Source organism: Podarcis liolepis (genome assembly GCF_965112155.1).
Source record: "Podarcis liolepis genome assembly, chromosome: 17".
Lineage (NCBI taxonomy): Eukaryota > Metazoa > Chordata > Lepidosauria > Squamata > Lacertidae > Podarcis > Podarcis liolepis.
In genome coordinates, this window is record NC_139571.1 from 28,923,745 (window position 1) to 28,944,761 (window position 21,017).

Genomic DNA, 21,017 nt, shown 5'->3' on the forward strand with positions numbered 1-21,017 from the left:
TGGCTCCATAAACACGGGAAAGAACCTCTTGAGTAACGCTGGGGAGAGTGAATTGCACAGCAGAGAAGCACCTTTACCAATCAACCTCATTCGGTTTTGCAAATAGGGCAAAGGCGTGGGACTAGAGAGAGAGAGAGGTGGGGGGGCCCTGGCATATATACTTGGGAGACCAGCAATTCCCAAACTGCGCCCAGAGATAAGGATCGCAATGAGCTGTAACATACCTGAAGGATGATTAAAAGCAAACAGAGATGACTGGTGCTTTATCATCTGGGAGGGGCGATTCCAAGAATAGCAAGGAGGCGCTGGGAAGCAAGAGTCTGTGGTCAAGGTATTACAGGCGAATAGAAGGGATGTTCCTTGTGCAGTTGTAAACACCGCTGCTAGGGACAGAGAAAGGTGGTTTCCAAAAGGTCAGACTAATTGAGCACCTGAGCCCAATCCTGCCTGCTCTGACCGGCAGAAGCACTTCAAGGTCTCAAGCAGGGATTTTACCCAGGGCAACTTGGAGATTCCAGGAATCTGGGAGGACCTTTCCCCCTGCAAGATATATATCAGGCATAGGCAAACTCGGCCCTCCAGATGTTTTGGGACTACAACTCCCCTCATCCCTAGCTAACAGGCCAGGGATGATGGGTGTTATGTACTGAAGTTCTCACCCTGAGCCAGCAGGGGGATACTGTAGATAGTTCAGGTCCACATATGCAAATAAGGGATCGAAAGTGACATTCAGTGATTGGATAGTTACAGAAAGTTGTTACAGTTACGTTGTACTGGAGCTCTATATAAGCAGGCTGACTGAACCCTTCAGTTCAGTTCTGGCCTGGCCTATGAATAAACAAGAGCTGTTTGAAGACTTGCTGTGTCGTCTGATATGTTCACCCACAACTTAACAATGGGAATTGTAGTCTCAAAACGCCTGGAGGGCCAAGTTTGCCTGTGCCTGATATATACTCTACTGCCGAGCCCTTCTCACACTTATTGTTCCTGCTTGAGCTCCTCACCTTCTTTAAGGATAGGGAGTTTGTGTACCCCCATTGTTGGACTCCAATTTGGAACCATCACGCAATAAAGCCACATACAGCAGAAAAAATAGGACTGGTGATGCTAAATTAAGGAGCAATAGACACCCCGCCTGGGGTTATCACTCTAGGTTTGGGTCACAGGCCTGTTTCTCACCTGGCTAGTGGGGCTTCCCTTGCACTAGTGATTCTCCACAGTGGCTGCAGGGCATCATCCCACTTGCATTAGGCTGGGTTTGTTCTTATCAGCCAAGCTGAGGCTGAGGCCCATGACCACACTTCTAGCTGTAATCACTCAAGCCAGCAAAAAGGCTCTTTTCTGCAAGCAGAAGCTGTTAAACTGATGCAGAGAACAAGCACCTTTACTGGCTGAGAGGGAAATTGGGCAGGTGCCAGGATTTCCCTAACTTCTGATTGGGTTACTCTGAATCACAGGCATGCTTTGTGCTTAAAGAGGATGACTTGCAGAGGGTGTGGCAGAAGAATGGCCTAACGTCAGAGGAGTCTCCCATTTCCCCCCGTGTGTCACTCCTAGTTGGAAGGAGGCAAATCTAGAACAGTGACTCATGCAGAGACAAGCAGGGGTGCAGGGGGTGACCAATTCTGCTTTGTCCCTGTATAAATGCTCCAACCTCAGTCCTGCTTGGCAGGGGGTTGGACTCGATGGCCCTTGTGGTCTCTTCCAACTCTATGATTCTATGAAAGCAGACAGGCTAGCATTATTATTGCCCAGCAGACTTTGAGAAGACACAGGGCTGATAAGAGCAGTGACTCGTGCAGATACTCAATGGGCAGCTCCTCTGTGGGTTGAGGACAATGGGCTCACAAAACACTCTGACCACTAAATTGCTTTAGTTTATCAAAAACTGTCTGCTAACCACCTATGAAACACAAAAAAGAAAAAGGAGAATTGGCGATATATAAGAAAACAAATTGTCACCTAGCACATTGGCGGTTTTCCCACCACAATTTGGGAGGGGAGCTGCTGCTTCAGTCAGGGCTTGATGCTATGATACCAATTGTATAATTGAGGAATTGCTTAAATTGTGCCCTAGATGGCATTGCAGCACATGCATCCATCTGAAATCCCCAATTCAAACGTGTGTCTCCTACAAGAGCAGTTCCCCTCTTAAAAGTTCCAGTTGGAAATTTGTATTTTCTTTGACCTATTGTTGCATCAGTATATGGGTCATCAAAAGAAGCTGCCCTCGCAGGGATGTTATGGGCACTTAGAAATGAGAAATGAAAGCTTGGCCTCACAGTATGTGAGAGAGGAAGGGAAAGTGAGGCCTTCTTTTTCCATGCTCCCAAATCTTACGTGAAAAACAGGAACTTGCATACCAAATTAGTCCAATGTGGCATAATGGAGCTTACTCCAGAGTAAGTACACCTGGAATGCAGCCTAACTCCAAGGGAATAGGTTAGTTGCAACTAACTTAAATCCCAGAGGTTTTCATGGAACAGGAACATGATTTACCTTTGCTGGCAAGGTAAAGGTAAAAAGGTAAAGGACTTCTGGATGGTTATGTCCAGTCAAAGCAGACTATGGGGTTGTGGCGCTCATCTCACTTTTCAGGCCGAGGGAGCTGGCATTTGTCCAGACAGCTTTCCAGGTCATGTGCCCAGCATGACTAAACTGCTTCTGACACAATGGAACACCGTTGATGGAAACCAGAGTGCACTGAAACACCATTTACCTTTCCGCTGCAGTGGTACCTTTTTATCTACTTGCACTGGCGTGCTTTCAAACTGCTAGGTTGGCAGAAGTTGGGCCAGAACAATGGGAGTTCACCCCGTCATGCGTATTCAAACTGCTGACCTTCTGATCAGCAAGCCCAGGGGTCAGCAAACTTTTTCAGCAGGGGGCCTGTCCACTGTCCCTCAGACCTTGTGGGGGGCCGGACTATATTTTGGAGGAAAAAAATGAACAAATTCCTATGCACCACAAATAAAGAAGGGATGCATCTTAAATAAAAGGACACATTCTACTCATGTAAAAACACGCTGATTCTCGGACCACCCGCGGGCCAGACCTAGAAGGCGATTGAAGGGCCAGACTTAGAAGGCGATGGATCCAGCCCCCAGGCCTTAGTTTGCCTACCCATGGGCAAACCCAAAAGGCTGTGTTTAGACCACAGCACCACCCGCTGGCATGAGGCCTTCCTCTGTAGGTGAATGCATGGGCACAAAAAATAAGCAGCACACACCTCCCTACATGAGAGGTGCATGGCTCTCCACTGCTCAACCACGGACAGGACAATGTGCAAGGAGGAAGCACATTGATTTTGTTGCTTTCCCATAATACGAAGCTGCCTGTAGCCTGCCTCAGGTATGGACTGAAAGTCTAGTGCTCATCTTTTCACCCACCTTCTACAATGGGGAAAAATATGCCCATGTCTGTGTGGTTATTTGAAAGCTTAATTACACTTACAAAATTGGCTATGCATGCCAGAATTCCAGGTTATTTCAAGGGCTAGGTGGAGAAAGACTAAACAGCAGTTTGCTCGCAAGGATTTCATGGTACTGCCTTTTCATGCTGATTCACAAGTAGCCCATGGGCAACCAATGTCTATATTCTTGGAGGCTGCTTTAGGCCCCATTTTATGGGTTTGGCTTTATAAGATAGTAGTAGTAGTAGTAGTAGCAGCAGCAGCAGTAGTAATACCTTTATTGTCAGTGTACAACCTGCGTACAATGAAATTAACCGAGCCTCCCCCTCCCCAAACACTCAATCTCATTGCACGCTATGTGCTTGTCATACAATACACCAACCTCAAAAGACAACTGCACAAATTATTTTCCATTCAGCAGCCTAACAGCACACAGATATAAACTGTTTTTTAGCCTGTTGGTATGACTGATTATACTTCTATATCTCTTGCCCGAGGGTAGAAGATTAAAGAGGTGCTGGCTGGGGTGTGAATCGTCCTAGAATTTTTCTTGCTCTCCTAAGGCAACAATCCCTTGCGATGCCATCTAGTGGGTTCAGGGGACAGCCCATGATATCATGTGCTGTGTTCACCACACTCTGTAAAGACTTTCTGTCCGTGGCTGTCAAGCCAACGTACCACACTGTGATACAATATGAGAGGACACTTTCTATTGTGGCCCGGTAGGAGGTCATCAATTGTATTTAACATTGTTCTTTCACCAGACCCTGAGAAAATGGAGTCTCCATATATATCGAGCATATGTTGTGTATATAAAGTGAGGAATTCCTCCCTCCCAGCTTTTCTAAACAAGCCGATTTCCTTTCCAACTGAAAATGCGGGTGAAATCTTTACCACATCTCAATGGAAGAATGACAGGGTCACAGGGAAGGTGGTTGAGAAGACAAGTTCCGCAGGCCTAATTTGGCCTATGGGCTGCTTGCCATAGCAAGTCATAGCAAACACTCGATCCGAAGGGCACTGCCAGCAATGCGACATCCCCACAACCCCCTTTGCTTTCAGATAAGAAACACAAGACAAGTTTAAGTTTTAATGAGAAAATAAGTGTATACTTGCATTGTATGCCTCACAGTCACTATAAAACAGAAGCAGGGTACAGCAATGAAGTGGTTAAACATATACAAGAAGCCACGTTATTTTGCAGCGAGAGTGGTTGGTCATTTGCAACGACGGAGTTGCCACAGTATTCTGCAATGGATCCTTCTGGACTGGGAATGAAATGGTCAGAACTGGTCTGAGGAAACTGCTCTGCAGTTAAGATTTTGGGCATAGAATCCTGGACATCGTCACAAAATTGCAATCCTTAACTATTAGTCAATGCACAGTTCAACTTTATCAGTATTTGCTTCAAAAAAGTAATAATTCTTAACTCTTTGTATGTGCCTGGAAGCAAAGCTTATTCTGCATTAATTTGTTGTTGTTGAATATATTCGCATGTACTGGCATATATTTAAAGACATTAAGCAGTGGTGGTGGGAATAATGAAGAGACGAGTCCATTGCTCCATTATCAAAGCACTTGCTGAAAATGGTAGCTAAGGTTCCGTAATTCCTGAAAAAGAAACTGTCCTTTGTCAGTAGCTTACAATAATAACCATCAAAAACTGTGTTGTGGGAATAGCATAATGAATCAAGCCTCTCTTTCCTTTTAGCAAAGTTATCCCATGATGCCACGATACCCATCTCAGATTTTTGCTGCTGGGGTGAAAACACTGGGGGGGGGGGCGGAGGGGAGGAACAAGATACGTAGAGACAAACGAAATGTATGTTTTGAAGTGGCTTTTTTATTTTTGCTTCTAGAAAAAAAGGGGATTTTCCCATAACAACTGCTTGCTCTTTCACCTTGAGTTGACTACAACCTTGTAAAGGAGGAGAAAGCCTCTCATTCCAAGCAAATGTATTATCTTTGGCTTTACCTCCCCTGTAAGAAAACCACCATTTCTCAGCAAGGGTTGTGTGTAACGTAAGCTGATCACCCACCTTCTCCACGCTCCATCTTTCAGAGCACTACTCTACTCACTACTGGCTTAAAAACATCTTCAGCACAGAATCCACCTGCTTCGTCATAATCCTGAGAATTTTTTTTTTTAACCTCACTTTTGAAAGACACAGTCTTTTGGAGTAAAAAAATAAATAAATCCCAACTTGATTGTACAGGCAGTTTTTGTTAAAAGGTTCAGAAAACAGTGGAAAATATTGGGTGACCCTTGCAGGCAAGAAAGAAAGAATTTTCTAAATTCTGGCCTCTGGCCCTTTCTGGTTTCGAATCCACTGTGTTGCATCTCTCCCCCTCTCTCTTTCAACATATCTATATTTCCTCTCATCCCATTAGCTAGATTCCTCTTTCCTGTGCAGCATTTAAGCCTCGGGAAACACCTATCGCACAACCAAGCCAAAATTAAACACTAGAAACAAAGCAAAACCCTCCGCTGATTTAAATAAGCAACAGCTAAATGCGTAGTCCTATGGAAATCTATAGGACAACAGCAACTAACTTTGGCTGGTTTGTGCCCCAAATTCCCATTTTTAAAAAAAGTAATCAGAAAAGTGTGCAAACCACTAATATAAAGATCATTTATGTAAAATATTTTCTGATTGGATTTTCTGATTACAAAATCTGCAAAGGGCATAGGATCCACCATGTTTTCTAATGAGGTAAGCAGAGGATAGCTAGCCTGGCGCGTAACCCAGGAGCGTTGCCGATGCACAGAATGTGGATTCTCCTATTGGCAGGGAAAGCTCCCGTTGTATACGCAAAACTCTTATCTTCAATTCTTTATGACTGGCTCCAACGTGAGGAGCTTGGTTTGGAGGTTTGCATCAGAATTCGGTACAGATGTTATCCAAGCAGCTGGTCTATGTTATAGCCAAATATTTCTACTTTAGTTTCTGCACACAGTACAGAATCCTTGCCAAGGCTGTTGTGTTCATACTACTCTGTTTATATTTAGACATTTACCAGGAGGAAATTAATGTATTTCAACATGAAATCTCCTTGTTCGTCTAAACAGTGGAATACAAAGATCCTGTTCATAACATGAAACATAAAATAAAATAGAAACAGAAGAGAAACTTGTGGAGGGCTGGCTATTTGTTTTGCCTCCTCTTACAAATCAATGAAAAGTAATTTTTAGTTAAGATGCATGTACCATTCTTGAGTTGCCTAAAATGTGACAAGCTCTAGTCCAGAATTTTTTTGGGATTCCATCACTAAACACATTCTACTGCATTTCTTGACACAACAAGAGAAAACCAGCAGCCTCTAAGACTACGCCAGACGGCAAAGCATAAGAATAAATACCGCATTTCTTTCCTAAATGTCAAGATTACAAAATTGTTCAATACTTTTGGAAATGTTAACTCATGCAAATACCATGTCAGTTCAGCTTAGTTATTAACAAATACTGCATCAGTTTTAGTGCCTTTTTTATATCCCTTTTCATAAAAGAAAAAAACAAACACACACGTTTATACCCCTAGAGCTGGCAAACAGCTTTGGAGAAAATAATCTCTACACCCACATTTCTTTGTCTTCACCATTCTACTTCACACGCACACAAGCAAACACACTCACAACCACTCCATATTCCTTTGTCACTGATTCCCACCCTACACTCGAACTAAAGCTGCAATATTATCTTTTAGCTCTGAAAACACTGTTTGAACAGCAAAAATAGTCCTTTGGCCCTGGCTCCCCTCCTCCCAACTCCCTCCGTTACCTTCTCCAACTTTTCATTTTCCTGGTCACGCAAAACATCTCTGCCCTTCCTGCTCTATTAACTAAGACCTTTACATAGCATAAATATAGTTAAAGATACCATTATTTTTCTTTCGTTCCTTCTCTGTAACATTCCGACTCGATGTGTCGGTTATTGCCTCAAGTAAAAATATTTTCAATGGTTCAGATGCTCCCCATATCTTTCCAACTCAGCCCGACTCTTCTTCCAATGGTCCTTTTCATATTAAAGACAGATGATAATGCCAGTAAGCACTGAGAAACAGAGAGGAGGCCAAACTGCTCACTTCAAGCATATAGACCCACTAAAACTAAGATATCCTTATTTGGCATTTCTCTCTTCTATGCTACCTATGGATTGTGCAGCACTGTTAAAAGGAAACATTATTAAGCATACTGATTATGTGAGGAGGAAAAAATGGGATGGCAAATCTTCAACAAAAAACACCCCATTATAAGTTAAGAGAAAAGTGAACAATCTGCCATCTCCCCCAAAAACCCTTTCAAAAATAAACAGCAAAATAATAATAATACATCGTATTTTATGGCTAAATGTATGGGATTGTACATTCACATTTGCAAGTTAACAGCCTCTGTTTTGTTGCTTTCTAAAAAAAAAACTTTTAAATTAACAGAAAGCCTTCCAAATTCCCCCCCCCATTTGTTAACAGCAAAAATAAAAATAAACTGTGCTATATTATGGCTGTCTAGGATATATCAGAGTAATAGCCCTCTTCTTGACGCTACACGTGGGATGATGAAGAGCTGCTGTCAAGCTCAAACGTAGTTTGAACAATTGTTTGTTTCCATGTGAGGTGCCATCTTGTGGTGAAATACTATCTAGGCCAAACTCTTCCTGTTCCACATACAAGGCTGGGAAGAAGACAATATTCAGAAAGGAACACGTGTTCATTCTGATCGCTCTGAAATGTGTCCTCTTGGGTTGTCGCTGATGCTGCTGCTTCTTCTTGACACAGCCATGATATCAGCACCAAGGTTGCTGCTTGCTTCTTCACGTCCTTTTTCTTTTTGGTGTGTGTGCAGGGGGTGGAGTAGCAGATGCTTTTCCTTAGTATAACTTTTCTGCGTGTTTTGTGCGTATATCTATGCATATATGAACTGCTTCTGTTTAAACATGGGTTGCAGAGATCGATACACTTGTAATAAATACCGGATTAAAATGCTGAAGCTTTCCTTTTAAAAAAATTAAAACTTTGTTCTTCTATTTGGTTTCTTCGTCTCTGCATTGTTGTTTTGTTTTTAACTGCTCTCTTACTTTGCCAAGAGAACTATTCATTTTCTTCTCGGTTAGCATAAATGCCTGCTTCCCACCGCAGAGCCAGGGCACTCTTCCTGCGGTTGACTCTCGTAGCCTCAAGGACCTGAGGAGGGGGGGGGAAGAGAGCAAGAGAATAGTTTATTCAGTTACCAATCTCAAATTCTCCTGAAAAGGGCAGCCACTGAGCAGTTCTGTGCACTTAAAAAGTTTGCATCCGTAGAGCCTGGTTAACTTGAAAGACATATCCACCTTGCAGCATTCTGCATTTCTTACTCCCTGGGATGAAAAAAGCATGTCAGCACAGCTACAGGCTAAAACGTTTGAATTTAAGCATGTCAATGGAAAAGCCAACATGCAAGGAAGAGCACAGCAACATCGGGATGAACTGCAATGTCATTGTGAAACAACACAAGCAGTGGCGGGCACAAGGCATTTCGCTGCCTGAGGTGGGTCACCCTCACCCACCGCCAATCCCATATCAAGTTATTTTGGCACCTGAGAAAGAACAGCTAATAAATGCCTCTCTTCTTCCCCGACTGTAAAAAGCAATAATGATATATTAAAGTAACTTAAAAATTGGCTCCCCTTTCCTGACACTCAAAAAAAAGCTGCCTGAGGTCTGCAGCTCATTTTGCCTAATGGTAGGGCTGTGGCAGCGTCAGGCTCAAAGAGGAACCCAGAGTTGCCGTGGCCTTAATATACAATGAATGCACTTCATCCGCAGATGATCAAAGCCCAAGACTAAGAACCACAGAAGGCTTTTCTCTCCCTTGTTCCATCTGTAACTTTACAAAGCCTTTTGGAAATACTCGATCAGGTCTTAATCATACTCAATGGTTTTTTGATGATCACAGTTGCTTTTGTTTTTAAACCATGAAACAAACTTCTGAGGTTGGGACAAAAAAGCAAGCAAGCATTGCGTCTACACACTTTAGAGGAGAGCTGAGCTGTTTGCAGATGGGCACCTACTAGCATAACTAATTATTGTTCTTCTGCTGCAAGCTAAAGCTGACTTGCAGTTGACCTTCCATGCTATTTGGGGGATGCTGTACTTTTTCTCTGTGTACAACTATGTTCCATCCATGCCAATGGGTGTGCAATATCAACTGTGGCTGGAAAGTGGGAGGTCCAATTCACTTGAGTGGCCATTAAAAAAGAATACTGCAAGAGACTATTATTATTATTTTTTAAAAAAAATAAATATTTAACTACTGTACTGCCCAAATACACTTTACTGAAATGTGATGGTAAGTGAGACTGGCAATGTTTAATTGCAGGGGTTTGTGGGAGTTCTTAACACGTCTCCATTTGTCTATATGGGAAAGGAAAAGGCTGTATCTCTAAAAATGATGGTTGGTGGGACCAAAACTCACCATCCTGCAAGGAACTGCTTGTACCAAAGGTCCTCGCTGGCTTGTGGCTCTTTAACCCCATTTGCCATTTTCAGGGGCACAGCCTCCTGGCACCCAGTGGGTACGAATGAAGGATGGCGTCATGGGGATGCCCCATGGGAAGTGAGGGGGTAAGGGGCATGGCAATGCCATGCTAGTGTGTGAGGAGTGCTAAGAAGTTGGAAAGTTTTGGCTTAAAATCTATTTTGACCCACAAAATCACATGGAGGCCTTAGGTAAGCTACTATTTCCTCAGTCTCAGCCCTGGTTCCATTTGTCATATGGGGGGCGGGGGGAACCCACTGACTCATTTCACAGAGTAGTTGTGAAGGTTACTGAGTCAGTACCTAAAGTCCTTTAAACACTTCAGAGCACCATGTAAGTTGTTAAGTATTATCGTGGTCTAAACACTGGGCTGGATGGAAACAGGCATTTGCCTTTTAGTTTCTGGAAATTTCATTTTAAACTCCGGTAGTCTCTCATTCCTATTATCAGGCCATTCACTATAGCCAGCAACAAAGCAGAAAAGAGATGGGATGAGGGCTGGAGCCCACGGGATCCCAAGATACGAAAACAGGTAAAAACGAGAACGAGGGATGTTGCCTGTAATAGCTTTGTTATAAATGTTACACACCCCTGAGACACAACACCCTGGCATTTTCTTGGGAATTTCCTGCGAGGGAAGTTCTCTAGGGCAGCTTATTATATTGAGAACAGCTTTTTAAAAACAGGAGACCGACAATGGTTTTCAAGATTGCAGTTCTTAAAAAACGGAACTTAATCTGGGAGAACGTTTGCAGGATTGCACTGTTAGTATCTTAAAAGGTGGTTGCCCGTGTGGTGTGATCGTCTCCGGTCAAGCAATAAACCTGGCAAAATCTCGCCGAAATCGCACAAGCATGTGCGACCTTGCCAGAAACTGGTGTGACCTCATCCAGAATTGGCGCTGGTGCTGACGCCAATTTCCATTTGTCTCATGCAGCGAAATGGGATGTGTTGCCCCCAGTGTGTGTGTGTGGGGGGGAAGAATAAAATCTTAAAGTGGAGGAATGCATTTCCCCCCTTAAAAACAATTTGCAATGCTAAGCTGGGAAAGCTATGGAATCATACAATTTGGAAAACAAACTTTTTTTTGGCTCATTGTACCTAAGTGAACTTTGGGTTTCTCACTGAGTGTGTCATGTAGAGGAAGTTGCGGCCAAACACTGCTCCGAGTCAAAGGGACCTGCATAATAGGTGTGCATGCAGACATGTTGCTGTCACACATTAGATATTTCATGGCACGCTTAAAAGCATCTAGGTTGTGAACCTTGAGCATAATACATGAAGCGGTCAAAATAAAACCATTTGGTCTAACTAATTACACTTGAGTAATGGAAGTTTTGTCGCCCGTTGAATAGATTGTTCTGCCCTTTGAAGAAGACTCAGATGCATCGTTTAGTATCATTTATAGCTTGTGGCTAGAAGACTCAATAGAATTGTTGAGTTGGAAGGGGCCGCAATGGTCACCTAGTCCAACCCCCACCCAGCAATGCACAAATCTTTTGCTCAACATGGGGCTCAAACCCACAACCCTAATCTCAAGAGTCTCATGCTCTACCAGCTGAGCTATTTTCTACGTATGTTGCAATGCAGTCCAACCACAGTTAAGCAATGAATGAAGTCCCATTCATTTCAGAAGTAAATGCATGCATTTAATATCTTCCATTACAATCAATGGTGCTTACATCTTGCTGAATTGTGCCCCTGTGTTGTTGTTTTTTTACACTTTCAAAATGCTGCATTTAGCAAAAGAATACTACTGTTTACTATACAGTGGTACCTCGGGTTACATACGCTTCAGGTTACAGGTGCTTCAGGTAACAGACTCTGCTAACCCAGAAATAGTACCTCGGGTTAAGAACTTTGCTTCAGGATGAGAAGAGAAACCGTGCTCCGGCGGCGCAACGGCAGCCAAAGTGGTGCTTCAGGTTAAGAACAGTTTCAGGTTAAGAAGGGACCTCCGGAACGAACTAAGTACTTAACCTGAGGTACCACTGTATGTGATAAGCTCTAAAATTAGTGCAAATAACTATAAGGTACAGTTAAAGATTCAACAGCAAGTAGAAATGTTTCTGAGAGGGAGGGCCATAATTCTGTTGCAGAATTATCTGCTTTGCATGCAGAAAGAACAGGTTTGAGCCCTGTCATCTCCAGGCAGGGCTGTGAGAGACCTCTGTTGGAAACCCTGAAAGAGCCACTGACAGTCAGTGTAGACCAGGCATCCCCAAACTCAGCCCTACTGATGTTTTGGGACTACAATTCCCATCATCCCTGACACTGGTTCTGTTAACTAGGGATGATGGGAGGGCCGAGTTTGGGGATGCCTGGTGTAGACAATACTGAGTGAGATGGTCTGACTCCATATAAGTCAACTTCCTCTGTTCTTGATCTCTGCTGCTCATAACCTGTTCAATGGACAAATGAGAGGGTTTGGCGGTTTGAATCCCCGCGATGGGGTGAGCTCCCATTGCTCGTTCCCTGCTCCTGCCACCCTAGCAGTTCAAAAGTACCCCAAAAAGTGCAAGTAGATAAATAGGTACTGCTCTGGCAGGAAGGTAAACGGCGTTTCCGTGTGCTGCTCTGGTTCACCAGAGGCGGCTTAGTCATGCTGGCCACATGGCTCCCTTGGCCAATAAAGCGAGATGAGCACCGCAACCCCAGAGTTGTCCACGACTGGACCTAACGGTCAGGGGTCCCTTTACCCTTTACCTTTTTTACTGGCCATAAATTCTTATTTGTGCCATGCCCTGCAGTTTGCTTCCGCAAAGGAAAGAACGAGATAGAAGAATATTGCTCAAACAAACTGCAAGAGGTTGCTTTTTTCAAGTCTGTTGCCTGGCGGCAGTACAGAGACAATGCAGATGAACCCTGGTGGTGGAAAAAACCAAAACATATACCCCCACCACCCAAGCAAAGCAGTCCAACAGGTTATGAAAAATAAAAAATATGGAATTTGACATTTGAGGCCCGATTAAGAAGTCTTTTTGTCATTATACCTTTTCTGAGTTTTAGGGGATTCCGATTTGAAGAAATGCTGAGAACTTAATCCATCTGATTTAGGTTGGGGCAGAGGCTTATAGGCTTTTCCACCAAACTCCACTGGAAAGTTCAGGATCCCCACCCCCCGGACCTCTGCCTTTCCATTGCCCACTTATATGTGACGCCTACCAGAGTTCTTGTAGTAAATCACAGAGAGGAAATGGACCTACACAATCTTAAAAACTCATGAGTTAGCAATGCAACATTTCAGTTTCAGAACTGAAGAGTTGCTACTCCTGCTGAGAACTTTTGAGAGCAGAGAGGTATCAGACCTGGTGATGCTGAGCTTTGTCCAAAAGTGGTGCTCAGCCCTACCTCCTTCATTTCTATGGATTGCCAGGATGCTATGTAAGTGAAGTGCAAAAATCTTCTGCTTGAGTCACACTGCTTGCCCTTTAAGGACAGCTATGTTGCAATAAGGGCTCGGCAGCCATTAGTAGTAGTAGTAGTAGTAGTAGTAGTAGTAGTAGTAATTTTTTACACCCTGCCCATCTGGCTGTGTTTCCTTAGCCACTCTGGGTGCTACCATTAGCATGGCAGCATCAGTGATTGCTAAAACACTGCGGTAGGAATGTGATCAAGTTGTTCAAGCACTATCGCAATGATAGCACTGGAGCTGAAAACACTTTACTGTATTTTTCGCTCTATTAGACTCACTGGACGATTGGACGCACCTAGTTTTTAGGGAGGCTCCCCGCTCCCCTGCAGAGACTTCATCCCACGGCTAAGCCAGAAGCTAGAACAGCCAGCGGGATCCCGCTTGCTGTCCTGGCTTCTTCTTTAGACGTGAGCAGCCTCTCCCGGGCAAGGGGAACCTTCATCCCCTGCCCGGGAGAGGCTGCGCGCGGCTAAGGGAGCGCTGACAGAGCCTCCCGCCTGCATTCACTGCATAAGACGCACACACATTCCCCCTTACTTTTTAGGAGGGGAAAAGTGTGTCTTATGGAGCGAAAAATACGGTAATTACTTCGCTGGATGGTACACATGGGGCTGTAAATCTAGTGCACAGTTTACAGACACCCCCCTCGCTTTAAACTGGGGAAATCAAGGCAGTGCCCTCCAGTTGCTGTGGTCTACAGCTTCCAACAGCGTCAGCCAGTATGACAATCAAATAGCCAGGAATGATAATAATTGTAGTTCAGAGTCTAAGGAGGGCATCACTCTTGACCACTCCCCACATTAAGTCATGAGGATGAACACCACAGCACGCCACACGACTGCAGTCATAGTCATAATTCAAATATTGTGATCTGAATCTTGAAAATGGTCCTATGCCCCATCGTAAACAGAATCCCAAAACCGAGGCTAGGTACTAGTTGCCATCATAGTTTACAGCAGACATGGGAAACCTATGGCCCTCCAGAGGTTGTTGGAATACAACTCCCATCATTCCTGACCACTGGCCATGCTGGCTGGGACTGATGGAAGTCCGAGTCCAAGTATCTGGAGGGCCACAGGTCCCTAATGCCTGGTTTTGGGGCAGTTATACCTGGGAACCAGCTGCACTTCCCATCACACATTTTGTTCAAATTCATTGCCTAGTCCCCAAAAGGGGGGGGGGGGGAGAGAAAATAAATTTAAGGCCCAGTTGGGTGAAAATGCTCGGTGTAGTGGTGGAACGGTATTTTGGACAAAACAACTTCATCTTTCAAGCCATCACTTCAGTGGTTATGCAAACAGCAATGGAAAGCAAACTGCAGCAGCATGCATTTGAAATCCTCATGCAAAAATAAAAAAAGATGTTAAGCAAAGGCAAGTGCTTGAAAAGTACCTCAGAGGTAACCTTGTTAGACAGTAATTTACAGGTGTACTGCCAGAAAAGGAAAAGACCATCATTAGTTCATAAAGAAAAGACAGAGAGAGTTCAAATTAAACTGAGAACTGGCATCTATCTCACAGTTCAGCTAAATTAGCTTTACAGTGCAATCCTATTCACGTCTACTCAGATGTAAATCCTACTGAGTTAAGTGGTGCTTACACCCTGGTAAGTATGCATAGGATTGCAGCCTGGATTGTTACCACCCCCCCCCCAAAAAAAAAAACCCAACCTAAAAAAGAATCCTGCTTGGACAAGCAAAATAGTAGCCAATTTAAGAATAAAAACAAAACAAGGAAGCTGTTTGTCAGTCACCACTCCTTTAACCCTTTTGGCAATCTAAATGATGAATTCTGGTACAATTAAATTTATTATTTTAGTCTATTCATTATTTGAAATAATAATAACAGTAGTAGTGGTAATAATAATAATAATAATAATAATATGCCTTGTACCATTTTATCTGATTCGTCCACAAAAGGCAGGCAGAGAAAGGAAGAGATCTCTTCCCTTTAGCTATGGAAGTGTTTCAAATGTCCAGTAAGTGCTTTGCATCCAGTTGGTGCTAAATATATTCTTGGTCTTGCTAATTGTGCCACAACTGTTATTTCTAACTGAACAGCACATATAAACAGGGGGTCTGGCGGATGGACATGGCCCAGGGAAGACACATGCATTGACACATGAGCTCCCAGCTCTCAGGTGCATCTCAAAATCTACTTCTCATGAAGCATTTATATTCACCAGTTCCACTAACCGCCACGAGGAGCAAATTTGTGAAGCTCCCTGTGCCAGGCGGCTATTGATTTTGTACTCACTAGACTTCAGTTGGCACTGTTCAGAAAATTCGCTGTCATTCTGCCAACATAAAAAGCCAACTTCCTACAAGTAAAAAATCACCAGCGACTGCACAAGACAAGGAACATGCAGCAAAACCCTCCACAGTGTTTAACTGCTGCACGAGTATGAAGAACAGAAGTACGGATTGCGTGCAGTAAATTTTAAGGTCAACAACGGCTTTGCTGCAGTTTTCAACTCGAGCTTTCAAGCAAAATGCCATCTCTATGGAATTTTGCCTTGAACTTAACACTGGGTGTGGTACAAGCTGTGATGATAAAACAGGAGGGTTGTTTGGGAGGAGGTAAACAGACAATATTTGTGCTGTGGTTATGTTGCTCACGGCAGGGTCTCGTAGCTTTGTGCCTCGGCCCCAAACGCCCCACTGATTTCCCAGGAACATCTAAGCGAGAGGATCCGTCTGCATCTAAGTATGGCATTTTAGCTCCGCAGTGGAGTCACGGGGACAGTGGAAAACACAGTGTTACTGCTAGGACCCTCTTCTGCCCTGCACAAAAGTACACAATCCGGGGGGGGGGGGGAGGGTCAGCCATATTCAATGTGCACTCCTCATCTCTGAGAGGGAGAGAAAGGAAAAGGGTTCCTTGTGGACATGCTGCAAGGTATGGTTAAGGGACCAAATAAATTCATACTTGATCCTACAGCCGCAGGAGATGGCTTTGAATAAGAGCAATGTCCAATAACCTTGGCAAGTTTTTCAGGTATCAGTGCTATCACTGCTTTTTCTTTATAAAAGCCCCCAACAGAAGGGTACCGTTTAAAAAGACCTTTTTCAGAACGGAACCCATAATAAGTGTGCCTGAAACTGGCCCTGCACATTGCCTTCTTGTGCTGAATTCTGGAAAGGTGATCTAGAAAAGTTTTAGAAACTTGTTAATTTTTATTTTTTAAAAAACCCTACTGTGTGCAAAAAAAGGGGGGCATTGGGGGCGGAGGAAACAGAATATGCTTACGCTGCTCTCATCCATCCTCTCCCGCCTCTTGGTTTTGTGACTTTCATAATCTTCCATAAGAGTCTGCATCAGGTTCTTGGGTCTTTGGGATCCTCCCGATTCGTCTGATGCCGAGTCGGAATGCGAGGGGGGGCCTTCAGCGGTTGGGGATGGAGGTGGCTTGATCTTCTCTATTTTACCTGCAAAGACCCAATCAGAATTTCCTTCTCTAGGTAACAGGCTCGCAAGCAAGATTCTGAAAAAAAATAAAATCCCCAAAACCACACCACCATACTTCCAAAAGGAAAGAGAGCTGAAATTAAGCATGGGCTGAAGAGATAATTACTGAGTCAAGGTAGTTTGCCCTCATGAAGAAAGAAGGGCCAGGACAGAATTTTTGCATTCAGATTCTCAAACTATTTTTTTATTTAAGAAAAGTTTCTGTGAATTTTGACAGACACTTATGGTAGTTTAGGTCAGAGGTAGGGCTACCTTTGGAGTTGGTTATGGTATATAGGCCTTCACTCCTGCCTTCCTCTCAAGTACTATGCTACTGTTCCAAGGCACTTTCATATACAGTGGAACCTCGGTTTTTGAACTTAATCTGTTCTGGAAGACCGTTTGACATCTGAAAACCAAGGATGAAAGAGCTGGCTGCAAAGTCAATGGGAAAAAAGGAAAAATGAGCCTTGGAAGCCGTTCGACTTCTGAGGCACGTTCGGAAACGGAAGCAATTATTTCCGAATTTTCGGTGTTTGGGTTCCGAACTGTTCAGCTTCCAAGAAGCTCGACAACTGAGGTTTGACTGTACAATGGAACCTTGGTTCTTGAATGGCTTAGTTGACAAGCAAATGGGCTCCTGAATGCTGAAAATCTGGAAGTAAGTGTTCCGGTTTTCCAATGTTTTTCGGAAGCTGAACCTTCCATGTGGCTGTTGGCTATTGTTTCCGGGATGCCTGCGCCAATCGGAAGCCACGTCTTTGTTTTTGAATGTTTCGGGAGTCGAACAGACTTCTGGAATGGATTAAGTTTGAGAACCAAGGTTCCACTGCATACCAGAGTGCACTGGACTCTGCACTAGATGTTGCCCTCTCAATCAATGAATTTTGCATACCTGCCTGGAAAGTGGGCTACCACTGCTATAACCTAGGAAATACCAGTCACAGTAAAGTCTAATGTACACAGCCACAAATGGATAGAAGTGAAGTTCCGACAGCAAGGTTGAACAAGTTTAACTGCCACAACAAAAACTGCTGACAGTATCACAGCAGGGGAAACACCACTACAGTATTTTCACTGCTCTAAAAATGATGGATTGTTGTGGATTTATGCTTCCTGGATAGGACATTGAATGTGCTTTTGTGTGTGGTTTTTTTGCATTTGAGCATATAATAACTGCTTGCTAGGTTCATTGGCTTCAGTGTAGGGGAGGGCAAGTTTCCTAGCAAGGTTTATTTCCCTTATGTTGTTTACATGCAAGGCTAAATTGCAAAAATTGCAATGTATTTAAAACAACATGCTACTACTCTTTAAATAGTAATTTGAGATGCGGGTATATCTGAGGAATGGAGTCTGAAAGAAGCGGAAGGGAAAGACTCTTCCCCCTTCCCAATATGGTGCCCCTATTGCCTTGTAATCAGTGGTGGGAAGCTTTTGTATCAGTGGTGGGAAACCTGTGACCTTCTAGATCTTATTGTACTCCAGCTCCTATCACCACTGGCTATGGTGTCTGCAGCTGATACACGAGTTTAGAGTCCAACATGATTAGTAGTTCACATGATCAAAAAGGGATAAAAGGAAAGCTTCCATTACATTTCCCTGAAGATAACAGCAGACATCTACCTACCTACCTACCTACCTACCTATCTGAATAGGTTAACAAATTACCCAGGCTACATTTTCCTCATCTCTATGCACCCAACGTACACAAAAATCTTAAGAGAAGCTCATCCAATGAGCTAGAATGACTGTGGCCAGTAGAGGTCAGGGGCAGAGCAGAAACAGAGAAATATCTGCTTAGAATGAATAGTCAGTTTAAGAAAGAAGTGAACACCAACATGACTTACAACTGAGGTCCATTGCTTTTATTTACCACAATGGGAAGAGCTCAGCTACATTGATATAAGGTTTCAGATAATCTGGCTGGAACTAGCAAACACCATGGTTTTAACAAAATGCAGCCTTGAATTACATAGGAGACCAAGTGTGCTTATTTTTGAGTTTGTAGATCAGATACAGAGAGCCTACAGATGTTGATGAACTCCCGTCACCCCTGGCAAGCATGACCAATAGCCAGGGATGATGGGAGTTGTAGTTTTGCAACATCTGGAAGGACAAAGATTCCCCACCCCTGCTACAGATTTTTGAAATTTTGCTACCAGAAGAACTGCAAATGTCATCTCCTCCCTCACCCAACCCCCACCCAAACAATCAATGGATTATAAACAAAGCAAGCATTTCTACTATGGTACTCATCCTGGGAGAAAACTTGTACAATATCTTTAGAAGATTTGCCTGGGAATTAAACTAAATTTGCTCGACACAAAAGAAGATCTGATTGTACAGAGATCATGGGCCATTAAAATTGTCTGTTATACTCTGCCAGTATTATATCTGTGTTTTTGCAGAATCTAGCCAAGGTTAAGAATGTTTAAGTGCCACAGATTTCAATGGGTTAAGTTCAGGCTTTGTTTCCCCCCTCCAACTTAAATTAACCAAACTTTGAAGAGTTCAACCTGAAATGGATTGTCTCCATTGGGACTAGGATAAAAACAGCACTAAAGGTGTGTATCACGTTGGCAAAAATATGCAGAGATCAACCACTGGAGGACCACCTAGTTCTTGCTAATTGCTAGGGTTCTTGGAGAACAGAAGAAGTCTAGCTTTGGTGTTGAATGGTAAGGGGAACCTGTGGCCCTCCAGATGTTTCTGGGGTACAGCTCCCATAAGCTTTTACTGTCAACCATACTGTCTAGGATTTCTAAACTCCTACAACCTCTGGAAGGGCCAGTTTCCCCATCTGTGCTGTACTTTTGCATAGTATCATCATGATCCACTGATAGGCATTATCCTTAAAAAGCAAGAATACGTAATTAGAATGTCTTGACAGTCTAGGCAGAAACAAATCTGCATTTAAGTGGTCCATAGTATGCAACTCTTGCTGAAGGTATTAAGAAACATTGCAGTGGATCAGACCAAGGTCTGCTTAGACCAGTATTCTCTGCAAGAATCCCAGCAAACAGAGGGCTGTGCATGGCTTACTAACGGACCGAAATCTACCGTATCTTGTGCCCACCTCTGTGGCAAAGAAAGAGGCATACAAGGGAGAAGTGAACTCGTTCCCATCACTTTACACACCAAAATAACCTAGCAAGAATGGAAATTCAGCAGCAGAAAAATAATGTTGAGGTAGGGCTGAATGAGCTGGTTTGGTCAATGCACACCTAAGTTACCTGGCAAAATAATGAGAATATTTTCCCTGTCCCTTTAAGACCCTTCTGGGAATTCACCTTCCACTTGCATCCTTTGATCTCTGATCTATTGGGATGGAGAATGGCAGTCCCGGGGCCTCAGGACTCTCCCCAGTCAATTAATTAATTTATAGTACAATAGATGTCTACTGAGATGTATGCATGCTTGACTTCAGTGGGGCTTTCTCCCAGGTAAAATGGGTATATAGGATTTGCAGCCTTAGATGTATGTATACATGAAAGGGGGGGGGGGGTGTGAGCTGAAGCTGAAGCGAAAACGGCAACCTGCTTTCTCCCTTTGTGAAGCAACTGTTTATTCATGGACACTAATAGGGGTCATAAATGGAGGCTTGGGGAAAGCTACAGCTGCCATAAGGCATCAGTCATATCCTGTTAGGAATTTCCTGGTGTTCACAGATGAGACATCTGGTACACATGGATGGTTTCGTCCCTCACTGAAAGCTGCACAATGCCCTGAGTGTAACAAAAGAATACAGGATAGTAAATTCTTCCTCAGCTCAGTTATATCTGTGAAGAAAATAATATCGAGATCAGAGAAAGTAGCAAAGGTGTGTTATGCGGTTAGCTGGAGGGTGCAAACTCTATATAGACACCGTAAAATGTAGTCCAATAAGAGCAAGGCACTAAAAGTAGCAAAGAACTGAAAATGAAATAAGGGCTTATCTGGTTTTCTGTAGAAAATTATACTAAAATAGTCAACGTGTTTGAGCTGCGAGTTGTAATAGTTCAAGCTGCATCTGAAGAAGTGTCACGAGAGTCCATGAAAACATCTTTCAATACATTTGCCAGCCTTTAGATGCCAAAAGGCACTTGGTTATTATTACAGTGCAATGCACTTGATAACATCTTCTAGACATTAAGTATTCTAAAATAATTATAAATCCCATCCCGAAAGCAGTAATAGACGCACACAAAAAGAACAATAATTTCTAGCGATTCACAAGATTTCTAATAAGCTTGTA

General features: G+C 43.4%; 1 protein-coding gene across 24 annotated transcripts in view; it reads right to left on the minus strand.

The window, feature by feature from the left end:
• Positions 1 to 4,488: 4,488 nt before the first annotated feature.
• Positions 4,489 to 21,017, minus strand: part of PALM2AKAP2 (PALM2 and AKAP2 fusion) — a 236,287-nt gene continuing 219,758 nt past the window's right edge. For 9 of the 24 annotated variants that reach the window (XM_083481379.1, XM_083481368.1, XM_083481382.1 and 6 more), the window contains 3 exons: positions 16,586 to 16,764; positions 14,730 to 14,768; positions 4,489 to 8,589 (listed from right to left, as the gene is read on the minus strand). In XM_083481379.1, the coding sequence (XP_083337505.1) occupies positions 8,497 to 8,589; positions 14,730 to 14,768; positions 16,586 to 16,764 (311 nt within the window). In that variant the 3' untranslated portion in view covers positions 4,489 to 8,496. The remainder of the gene's footprint in view (positions 8,590 to 14,729; positions 14,769 to 16,585; positions 16,765 to 21,017) is intronic. The other 15 variants (XR_014520463.1, XR_014520464.1, XR_014520466.1 and 12 more) reach the window with 4 other exon arrangements.